The sequence below is a fragment of the Eurytemora carolleeae genome, unplaced genomic scaffold (assembly GCF_000591075.1).
Source record: "Eurytemora carolleeae unplaced genomic scaffold, Eaff_2.0 scaffold1111, whole genome shotgun sequence".
Taxonomy (NCBI): Eukaryota; Metazoa; Arthropoda; class Copepoda; order Calanoida; family Temoridae; genus Eurytemora; species Eurytemora carolleeae.
The window spans coordinates 112,463-124,886 of record NW_019397416.1 but is presented as its reverse complement, the minus strand read 5'-3'; the positions used below and the strand labels follow the sequence as shown (position 1 = coordinate 124,886).

Below are 12,424 nucleotides of genomic sequence, written 5' to 3'. Positions count from 1 at the left end.
GGGAGGAAGGGGGATTGATTTGAAAAATATTTACTCCGAAATGATTATTACTTTAATGAATGATTGTAGAAGCATTTTCAAGTTACAAACAGTACCTAATAATAATAATAATTTGCAGATGTAATAATATGGAAGACGACGTCTTTGTTTGAGCCTAAAAAGTGTTTAATTCTGATACCTTCTCTGAAGCAATAAATGCACAAGAGAAACTACAAATGAGAGTAACTCCCTTTATTTTGATTTTAAAATGGTTTTTTTAAATTTTATAATTAACTAGCCTTTAACCCCAGCTTTACTTTGCAATCTTAACTTTCCCTATATGAAAGCCAAGCCCCTTAAATTAGAATGTTTAAACCAAGCAAAGAACATTCCAGTCCCGAACTCCCTATGATCAAAATTTGAGGGGCATTGGTTACGTGGTTTCTATGTTATGATTTGATATACAAACACGCACAAAATACACACAAACAAAGATTATTACTTCTACACTCTTCGTTCAAATATATATATAATATATATATATATATATATTTGTTATTTATAGTTAAGAAAACGGCTGAACCAAATTTGCTGACATTTTATAAGGATACCCTGGGGGTGACATAGGCAAAACAAATTCTAATTTGAAAAAAAAATATTCTTCAAAATGTTAGTTTTTTTTATTTTTAATCTGTTTTAAAAATTCCACGGGCAAAGCCGGGCACTTGAGCTAGTTATATATTATAAATGTTAAATAGATCCGTTGTGATGGATACCCAGTATAGTGAACCTGGTTCCCCTACCAATGAGACACTGCAAGAGAAATCTTTAAATATTCAACCTAAAAAACCGTTTAAAAAGAGAGTCACTCTTGGATATATTCCTTCAAAGTTTACACGAATGTCCGAGGTAAACTAATGTAAGAAATAATTCTTGATTTTTTTTTTAAGTAGATTTTTTAACAGGCTTATTCAAGGTTATAATGCAAGGAAAGTTAATTGCAGTTGCGTACATATTTAAACCAGTTCTCTCTAGGCGGAATTTGTAAAAAAGAACAGATGCATAGATATGTTTGTTTAGTATCCGAGAAGGTTAAAAGCATTGGATTTTGATAATTTTGATAATTCACAGAATAGTTTCCTATAACCAGAATAATTTATTGATTTTTTATGTGAAAGATGGATCCCATGTCAGGCTTCGACATGCGTCTTGTGTTTACATTACCGCCCAGAGACAGTACACTGCATGTACAAAAGATGCGTACACCTCTAAAATAACTTTCCTTGCATTATAACTTTGGGCTTATTACCCTTGTAAATTGCTTATCCCTAAATCTTTGCAACCTGATGGTGTAAACCTTTATATTTCAAACTTAACCTATTTGGTCTAACATAATTCACAGTTTTAAATATCAAAAGTTGACGACATCAAGTTGAAAAGAAAAAGGGATTTAAAAAATCAGAGTTTGTTGGAAGATTTTAGTTCCTAAAGTGGTAAAAATGGTAAAAATGGTAAAAATGACAAGTGGAAGCGAAATATTTTTGTTCTGAAAACTTCTTTTTTTTTCTTTTTTTTTGGGGGGGAGGGGGGGTTCCGCCCGATTTTCATCGTAAAAGTATTTCCTATCTTTAATTTCTTTATCTTAATTCGAATCTCTGCTAATTATATATTTTTTACCTATCATTCCTTTCTACAGCTGTCAACATGAATTGAAATATCATAGGATAAGTAAATAAGTTGAATATGTAATGCATATCTAGGATGAATATATTAAATATCTAAGATGAATATAATGAATATCTAGGATGAATATATTAAATATCTAAGATGAATATATAATGAATATCTAGGATGAATATATAATGCATATATAGGATGAATATAATGACTATCTAAGATGAATATTAAATGAATATCTAGAATAAATATATAATGAATATCTAGGATGATTATATAATGAATATCTAGGATGATTATATAATGCATATCTGGGATGAATATATGAAGAATATCTAGGATGAATATAATGAATATTTAGGATGAATGTATAATGCATATCTAGGATGAATATAATGAATACCTAGGATGAATATAATGAATATATAGGATGAATATTATAAATATCTAGGATGAATATATAATGAATATCTAGTATGAATATATAATGAATATCTAGGAAGAATAAATATAATGAATATCTTTAATGAATATAAGAAATATCTTGCATGAATATATAATGAATATCTAGGAAGATTAATTATGATGAATATTTAAGATGAATATATAATGAATATCTAGTAAGAAAATATAAGGAATATCTAGTGTTAAAATATCTATATGATAAATATCTATGATGAATATATATAATATCTATCTAGGATGATTTAATAAATACTTAGGATGAATATAATGAATATATAGGATGAATACAATAAATATATATAGGATGATTTTAATGAATACCTAGGATGAATATAATGAATGTATAGGATGAATATAATAAATATCTAGGATGAATATATAATGAATATCTAGTATGAATGTAATGAATATCTTTAATGAATATAATGCATATCTAGGGTTAAAATATCTGTATAATAAATATCTATGATGAATATATATAATATCTATCTAGAATGAATATAATAAATATCTATGATGAATATAATAAATATCTAGGATGAATATAATGAATACCTAGGATGAATAGAATGAATATCTAGGATGAATACCGTCAAGTGAATACAAGACAGGATGAATCAGTATCCCTGTGTAATATAGTTCCACCCAGTGTCCGGATAGAAGGATGTACTCCACCTTCAGAGGATAATAGTCTAGATGGAGAGATTTGCAAGTACCTTAGGTTAGTACAGTGTACGGTTCATTTTGAGTACCAGGCCGCCTTTTAAGCAGCTAGAGCAAACTGTACAGTACATAACTATATAGACTATATAGAACACAGCAGGACTGTATATGTAGTACACAAAATGAAAGATCAACCTTCTAGTGAAAGGAATTGATTTTCTGATACCTTTATCTTTTCAACATAATGTCGTAGACCTTAGATATATATTAAAAGCTTTAAATTCTGTCAGATTAAATCATTTAAGTTTACACCGTCAGGTTGCTATGATATAGAGATTAGCAAATTTGAGAATTAGGCACGACTCAATTTCTTTATGTATCTTATTTTATTTATGTTCTCACTTAAATATGAAGAATTTTGCTAATAATTTTGTTAAAGAATAAAGCAAAAAAACTAAAGGATAAAGGATAAAATGGTCAAGACTATGTCTACAAAAAATTAAGTTATGTTTTCGACGTCGTTTTAAAAAAAATGATATTATAAATTTGTATCCTCCAGATTGGACAATCCAGGAGAATTTTAATAATCGAACTTTCCGTTATTATTCAGCAATTATTATACACTGTTAAAGCGTCTTATAACCTGTCTTAAAGGGAGTGACCGGCAATGTATGGTGTTTGAACTGAGATTGCAGTATTGCAGAGAATTTTTTTAGGGTTCATTTAAGACATTTAAAACGTTTTTAAGATCTATAATTACTGAGTTTGAGCAAAGTCGACGTTCAAAATCATCAATTTGGATGGGTACGTTTTGAGAATTTTTTTTTTAATTATTAAATAACGACGACAAAAAATATTGTGAAAATTATATATTAAATTAATTAGATGTTTAGGAACATATTTCTCAAAGAAATTTGTCAATAAATCAATGTTAGAATAAATTACTTCAGTTTCATCATCATTTTGAATTTATGATTTCTTTGAATTTGTTCGCAAATTTCTACAAATTCTTAAAATGTCGTCTTTTCAATACAAATTTCAGAAAATCTGCAGAAAATCTTAGTAAATAATGATAGATTATAGAAACTAATAATTGAATAAGATTACTTATTTTCGATGATTACCTAACCTTTTTTATTTTCTCAACCTGCTCCAAAACAACTATTCAGTTTACTGAAAAATTTGTAACATTTTAATCGCCGTTTCTTAATAATTAAAAAAAGGATTCTCTAAACGTACCCACCCAAATTGATGATTTTGAACGTCAATTTTGCGCTCAACCATCATACAATGCCGACTTTAAATGAATCCAAAAAATTTCTCTACAATACTGCACTCTCAGCTTAATTACCGTGTCTAGCCGGATACTCCCTTTAATGGTTATTGTTATGAATCGGACATGCCAACTTATTAATAAAAGGTCACAATTAAATTACGTGTACACTGTACAGTCTCTTTATTTGGTTGTATTATTTTAGAGATGAATTTGATGAGAGTGATCTCAACCTATACCTAGAGAACACCAGTTCAGAATCCACCACTGTTACCAACCTCACGGAGCAGCAACCCGCCATCTTTGCCGGGCCGGAGATTGTCATAACCGGTTCTCCGACCAGAGAGCACAGACGACTTACAGCAACCTACTCCGCGCCGTCAACTTTTCAGAAATCCGAATCTCCGAACAACAAGGTTCAGAATTAATCTCTGAGTTGAGTAGGTTAGAGAGAGTGAAATCCGGAGTCCAATATCATGTCTCCAGCATGATTTTGTATTCTACAGTTATTTAGAAAACAAGTGACAATCATTTTCAAAATTTATAAATAATGTAATTTTTTGAAAATGAGTCTACCCCACTGTAGCTAGCTGCCTTTTTAGCTATCAAAATTATATATTTTCAATATATTACTGCACGCTTTTTCAATAAAGTATTTAGTTTAACCATTTGCTTGATTTTTTATCCTTTTTTTCAAGGTATGTACAGCCGTCGTCGTATATATTAATACAATAAAGCAGACTTTCGATTTCAATTTTGATTTCTACTAAGTTTTCAAACAGCATAGATAAACATGAAACGAAGACAAGCTGTCAATTTACAGTACTTAATTTTGTTACCTTGCAAACGTGTAACTTGATAAAAGCTTGTTAGAATTTAAAACTTAAATAGAAAAGACCTTTTGATTATATTGATATTAACGCCGGCCATTAAAGGTACGGGGGATAGGTTATGTACACATTAGACTGTATCGTATTTGGACTGCTGAGAACTAGTTTTAAAAGAACAATAACAAATATTTTAAACAAACTTTACTTTCCAAAGCTGGAAAATTTTGTGTTAACTACTATTAATCCCAATCGCTTGATCTCGATATCTACTGTGGGCACTTTTTATTTGAGGATCAATGTGTAATACTTATTTTCAGTTATTTCTCTCCTGATTAACAAAGCTCCCTCTAATCCCTGACTGTGTACGACTACTTCGAGGGATTTCGAATACAGATTAAATTAATCTGCAGATTAACAAAATGTCAAGATCAAGCATTGATCTCGATATCGACAATTCAGTCCAGCCCAGGGTAGAAAGGTCGGGATTGTTCACAAAATATGTATTGTTTATCTACCTGAAACCAGTTTCTGAGCAGTCCAAAGAAATTAAGTCTTTGTCGCAAACTCTGATTTTCTAATCGCTATATCTTTGCAACCCATTGTCGTAGGCATTAGATATTTCAAACTATAAATTCTGTTAGATCAAATAATCTAAATTTAAGATATTAAAGGTGTACACAATCAGATTGCAGTGACAGATATATTAGAAAATTAAAGTATGTGGGAATGACTCAATTCCTTTTTCAAAGTATAATGTACACAAACTCTATCCCACATACCTTGCATTATTTCAATACATATAGATATAGTTTTTATCTCTTAGATTAGGTTTTTAGCTAGATTGTCTTAAAAATCATAATTTCAAGTTTTGGAGGCTGCCAGACAGGTAAAATCAGATAAAGATGCATCCGAGCAACATTCTTCACCATTTCTGAATCCGTCAAATTTTTACATATTCTATCATTCGGGAACAGCAGTTTAAATTAATTAGTTTGTTGTGTAAGTTGGGTGCTTTTAAAAATTTTCTTTTTTTCACGTGCAATTTTTACTCATTCTATACACTCAAATGCCACAAACTATTTGAAGCAAAAGTGTAGAAGCCACAGAATTCTCTTCAGATGCTCTTTTTGAAAATTTTGAAAAAAAAATTACAAAGTTAAAAAAAATATTTTGGAATTATTTTCATATGATGAACGTAACGTTAGCTCAAGAAATTTCACACACAAAAAATATGATTGAAAGAAAAATAGTTACTACTAAATTAGAGAGAAAAAAAAGGTACAATTTACACGACATTACTGGTAGGACTTCGTAGCTATTTTACAGAGATGTTACGCACAAATTTCAATCATAAATGCAATTTACTTTTGCTAACTCAATCTCGAAAGGTAAACAATTAATAAATCTTATATTATCTATGTAGTTTGTTGCCATTCAATAAAATAGTTAAGAAATGATAAAGCTTGGTACATGCAGTGTAAGAAAAGTTTTGTCAGAATGATCGTTCGGTGGTGGCTTTAAAGAAAAATATTGAAAATTCGGCTTCCCTTTTGCATTTCCTCCCTTCAGATAAACAAAAATAAAAGGCAAAAATGCAATCGTTAATAATTTTGCAACAAAATTGCACAATAATCTGTATTGGCTTAGAAAGTTAGAATTTGAATTGTTTAAATCTATGCTCTTTTAATTTAAAAAAAAAATGTTGGATATAAGTTTAATGAACATTCATTTTAAGTGTTTTTAGGATACGAAAAATCCGTTATTTAAAAATTTTTCTCAGTGATTCTGTAGCACACTTATAGAGCAAAAAAACTGAAAATTTGCTTGAAATTTAAAGGGTCTGTACGCTAATTTGCTTGAAATTTAAAGGGTCTGTACGCGAATTTCAAGTGATCCTTGTCATGCAAAGACGACACTGCACGATTCCCAACCCTGAAACCTTTTTCTGATAAAGAATGTCGTTTTTCTAGGCTTAAATGTGTTTTATTAATTCCTGATGTGTTTCCGGTAGTTGAAATGCGCTTTTGTAGAAAAACTACAACTAAAAACAATATGTTTTCAGTGTTTAAAGTCCCAATAAGACAAAACTTTGATATTACATATAAGAAACCAAACAGGATTATTTTTTTTAAAAATTACATAATTTGTTGTTTTATTATTAATGGTTTTCTTTTCAAGTGTTTTAAAAAATTTAAAAAAAAAATTGCATTTTAAAATTCTTTATTTCCCCAAGTAAGAATTGAATATGGTAAAATGTTTTACATTGGAAATGTTATAAATTTTATGAATACTAGAAATTCAAGGCGCTTCGCGCCCTTTTTTCTAGACTTTTAGGGTGCTGTGCGACCATCTTCTATTTAAATTGTGAACATGTTCTTTTTGTTTACATTTTAAAATAAAGAAGAAAACAATTTTGCGGATTTAAAAAAAATCGCGGATTTTCAAGAATTTAAATTTTTTACAAAATTAAAAACCTTTAAACCACTTTTTTTATCATTCATAAACCTTTCCTGTGGTCACGTGATGTCCCACAAAAATTTTTGGCCCGATTGGTTCAGCTGTTTTGACGTTTATTGGATACAAACAAACAGACAGACAGACAAACACCCAACCAAGCCAAATTTATATATAGATTGTAATTAGAAAATAGGTGTTTAAGATTTTTAAGTAATCTAAAATTTCTTAACAGATGCAATGCTTCAGTTCCTTAAATCCAAAAATCCCTATAGATACTCGTCAAGTTCTATTTTTTATCAGTATTCTCATTATTTCTTTCATTATTTCTTTCATTATTCTCAATGAAGCATCAGCCTGCCTTTATGCTAATTAGAAAAGTTAATTAGTGATCTTAAATAGATTAGATTCCATGCTATTCCAATATTACTAAGGGCAACATAAACTATTTAACGGAACAAAGACCGGGTTTTACTCGGGGTTAAGCTTTTAAAATCTCATCTCTTGTGTCACAAGAAAAGATTGACAGCTTCGAGATCTTAGTCTCGACTTAAAGAGTTAGGCACAATGAAAATAAAACCGACCTTGGTTGGTTTTAACTGAGAATAAGGCTAAATGTTAAGCCTTGTTCTTATTAAAACCCGGAATGCGCCAATTCAAACCATGAAAATCCGTCAAATACAACATAAAACCGGTTTTAGGAATACAACTCCGTGGGAAATTAGATGCAACTTAAATCCGAAAGCTCAAGCCGTAAATAAGGCCCAACGACAGCTTAGACCTGAGTCGTATTTTCTTGAATATTTCAAATCTGGAATATTTGAACAGGAAATTATTTACCTCATCAACAGGAAATTCACCAATATCAAGTTAAAATCTACTAATAAATACAGAAAAATCCGCAATTCTTATCTATTTTTAAATGAGCGCAATATGAAATCTTTAAAATCCTTTTAGAGTTTGAGAATCGGAAACTAATTAGTTGTTAAGGAATAGGTTGAAAAAATAAAAATTAACTATTTTCATCGAAATTGCCTGAAACTTTATTGAAAAGGCAACATTTGAAGAATTTGAAAATTTGCGAGCAAATTATAAAGAATAAGAAATTCCATATAATGATGAAAAAGAAACAATTGATTTTAACATAGATTTATAAAAAAAAACAGTTGAAAAATATGTTGCCAAACATTTAATAAATTAAAAGTAGAATTTAGAATCAATCATCAATCAGAATCAATTTTCAAAATATAATCACCCGTATGGATGATTTTGAACGTCGACTTTGCGCTGAAACTTAGTAATTATACATCATTAAAACGTTTTATATGTCTCAAATAAATCCTAAAATATTTCTGCACAATACTGCATTCTCAGTTCAACTACCATGAAATTGCCGGTTACTCCCTTTAAGCAACTTTTAGCAGCATTTAGTAGCATTTATTTAGTAGCTTCTAGAAGCTTTTATGAGCATCTATTTAGTAACATCTAACATCATTAAATAGCATCTATAAATACGAAATAGTGTCTTCAATTTTTCGATAGACTCTATTTTCTTCGAATCTGAATTCAGCATGAAAGAGGAAAAGGTGTGATATGATAACAACTGAACACTTTTAATCAAGAATTCTAGTGTGTGATCAATACTTACAAGTTACAAGTTTAAGTACTTGGGGTTACCCAATATTATCAATATACAGGGTTACCCACAAAGGATGAGACTTCAGAGACGACTGTAAGGAAATAATACTGTCTGTTTACTTACACTCATGATTCCTCGCAACTTAAAGCTTGTTTCTTTCTTTGTCAAATCATTAATAAAACTGTAAAAAGAACATTTTTAAGGCATAAAACTTAATTTTCTTTGCAGCTGCATCCTTTGTGGGGGTTTTTTTTTATTTCGATAAACAACTATACCCTTTCAACCTTTTTCTGTGCAACAACAATAAAAGATATCGCCGTTTTTCTATCTATAAAATGTTAAATTATGACCTCTTCATAAATCCACGAGGCCCTTTGTAGAGAAACCAAACTTAAAATAATTAATTTTAAACCAGAAAAACTAAGATATCTCAATCATTCTTGATCAGGCAAATTCTAAAGGGTAACATTGTAAATTGATAACAGTCTTTTCAGACAGATTTCTCATCTCCTTCTGAAACCCTGATATAAAGAAGAAGAAGAAGAAGGAGAAGAAGAAGAAGAAGAAGAAGATCATAGGGTCCCACATGGACGCATTTGGTGGCATCAAAATCAAAAGCTTGAGCGCATTATGTACATATCAATCCATAGTTTACGTAAAATATTCGTTAATTTGAAAACTTTGAAAGTTTTGGCCAAATTCTCAAAATTTCTAATCCCAATATCTTTGCATTGTGATGGTAAATATCTGTGATATTTCAAACTTAGATTGATGGATCTAGAAGAATTCATAGTTTGAAATATCTAGCTCTAATACCATTGGGTTGCAAAGATATAGGGATTAAAAATCTCTAAAGTCTCATTCTTTGTGCAGCAACCAATTAAGGTGGTAGGCGTTTATAACAATATAATGAAGATGAATTTTTTTACGTTTTAATTTCCAACAAGCTTTTTTCGAATTACAAGTTTACAAGTAAATGAAGAGAAGCTTTTTAATTGACAGCTTCTCTTTGTTTCCATATTTTTGTACTGTTTAAAAGCTTTGTATAAATCAAAATTAGAATCGAAAGTCGTCTTCAATATATTTATATAATCACCAATACTGCAAAAACCCATATTTAATTCTATTAAGCCTGCAATACGGTTCTCCGGATAGAAACAAAAGTTTCTGTAAAGTAATTTCATGTAACCCTCCATTTAAACTTGTTTTGCTAAATAGCAATTAAGAAGATATCGTCGCTTAGTTTGAAAAGAAATAAATTCAGTTAATTTCCAATCCAGGTCCTAAGTTGAGTAGGTCTAGTCCGAACTTTACTCAAGGTCCAAATAAAGAGTTGTTTATGGATAGAAACCTGCATTAGTTGTGTTGTATAAACAACTGTGATAAGAGAAAAAAAAACTATTTTTCGGCGATTGATTGTCTATTTTGCGTGAAACGGACTGTAGATTGATTGTCTATTTTGCGTGAAACGGACTGTAGATTGATTGTCTATCTTGCGTGAAACGGACTGTAGACGGATTGTCTATTTTGCCTGAAACGGACTTATACGTAATTTCAAGAGACCCTCAATTTAAAGAGTGGTATTTTTGATTTTTAAATGAGCTAGAAGAACAACTTAGGTCAACTTAGGTCAAACAAAAGTTAACCGGGTACCGTGGTAAGTCAAAGATACCACTCTATAAATAGAGAGTTACTTGACATTACATCAACAGTTCCTTTCAAGGTTAACAATACTAAATATTTATGCTAAGGTATAGATCTGTTGTAAGCATCAATATTCCCTCATCCTACTGTACAGTGTACCGTGTACAGTGTACAATATACCTTGTGCAGTGTACAGTGTACAGTGTACCTTGTACAGTGTACAATATGCATCTTATACAAAATATAAATTATAATAATATTTCTGGATTATTATTCTCTCAATATTATTTGTTTACAATATACACACTAAGCTCAAGAAAAATACATTTCTTTTTCTTTTATTTATCTTCTTCAATCGATATTAACATAAAAACTACAGTTTTGTTGAACAGTTCAACTTTAAGCTATGTGAAAATTGAATTCTGATATTTTTTTCAGTAAATAATTTTTGTATCATTCATTTATTTTGTAAACATTCATCGAAATGAAATATTTATTTATACGACTCAAACTCTAATTTCCTAGTCACTATATTTTTGCAACCATGTGGTGTTAACTTTTACGGAATTTATAGTTTGGGATTTCAAACAACATCACGTTGCAATGATATAAAGATAAGAAAATAATGGTTGAAACGGGTAAGCAGTTTGTTTGCTCTGAAAGGCTACAAATATATATCTGAACATTTGGGTAAAAATTAAATTTTCTAAGCTAACTTTATATTTGTCAGTAGTCATGAAGTTAAGCGTTCAATAGTGCAAGCTGTTTTTATGAGAACTAAACCACTGGATGGGGGGGGGGGGTGCGGGATTCACCCCACCTGGATAAGATTAAGAATTGCAATATAAAATTATTAAATATATTCTAATTTTTACAAATCTATTTAACCCATAATGTGTAAATTATTTGATAGGTTTGAAGTTGAGATATGCAGGATTTTCCCACAAAGAATGAGACTTTGGAAACATCCTTTATGTCCAATTCTTTAAAAGGTTTAAATACCTCTCCTTAAACATTAATCTTTTTAAATAATCTTTTTTGTTATTTTCTTGTTGTTTTTATATTTTTTTTATCGATTTTGATGGTTATTATATCGTTAGAACAGACCGAAATATATTTTCAATAAATGTGGAACTAACATCTTCTTTTTTACTCTACAGAGGTTTGGTCCATCACCATCACCGAATTTTAAATTCACTTTATTCTCTTTTTAACATTCTTTGGTTCCCTGGAAAACAGAAAACTTTTTATCAATTTGTCAAATCATTAACAGACGATATTGTTGTCAAAACATCGAATTCAACTTGAATTTAAAGTGTTGTACTGTCGTCATTAAAGTTTCATTCTTTGTGGGTAGCCCTGTATGTAGATTTGTGTAATTTTTGGTAAAAAATTCAATTATTTTGACTTTTAATTTTTCTATACAAAATTTTTATTTCGTATTGAATAGATTCTGTGAATAAATATCTGTATTTCTGGGTAGGCCTAGTGCCGGCGGCTTTATATACCTTTAGCCTGTACCGATACCTGTCCCCCGCCCCCTCCAACCGGTGCACCCCCCCTTACTATGATCCCCCCTGCCTGGTTCCCTCTACACAGGTATCCGAGCTCCACTTGTCTCCTGATACCCTGGTAGTCAATCCATTGTTACGCGCACCTGTACCTTAACAGGTGGTATGTAGTTGCAACATGCATACGCGCAGCGCGCACTGGACATCATCTATGCGCTCAAATCTCCCTGGGCGAATCTCCCATGGGAGGTGAGAGGGAAAACTCGCAAAAGCCGCGAGCTGGTGAGCT

General features: G+C 30.5%; 1 protein-coding gene across 1 annotated transcript in view; it reads left to right on the top strand.

Moving 5' to 3' along the window:
* The window catches only part of LOC111714168 (potassium voltage-gated channel subfamily KQT member 4), a 26,960-nt gene extending 17,236 nt beyond the window's left edge, over positions 1 to 9,724 (top strand). The window contains exons 11-14 of the mRNA XM_023489217.1: positions 738 to 888; positions 2,703 to 2,842; positions 4,263 to 4,473; positions 9,475 to 9,724. Of these exons, the coding sequence (XP_023344985.1) occupies positions 738 to 888; positions 2,703 to 2,842; positions 4,263 to 4,473; positions 9,475 to 9,510 (538 nt within the window). The 3' untranslated portion in view covers positions 9,511 to 9,724. The remainder of the gene's footprint in view (positions 1 to 737; positions 889 to 2,702; positions 2,843 to 4,262; positions 4,474 to 9,474) is intronic.
* Positions 9,725 to 12,424: the final 2,700 nt, after the last annotated feature.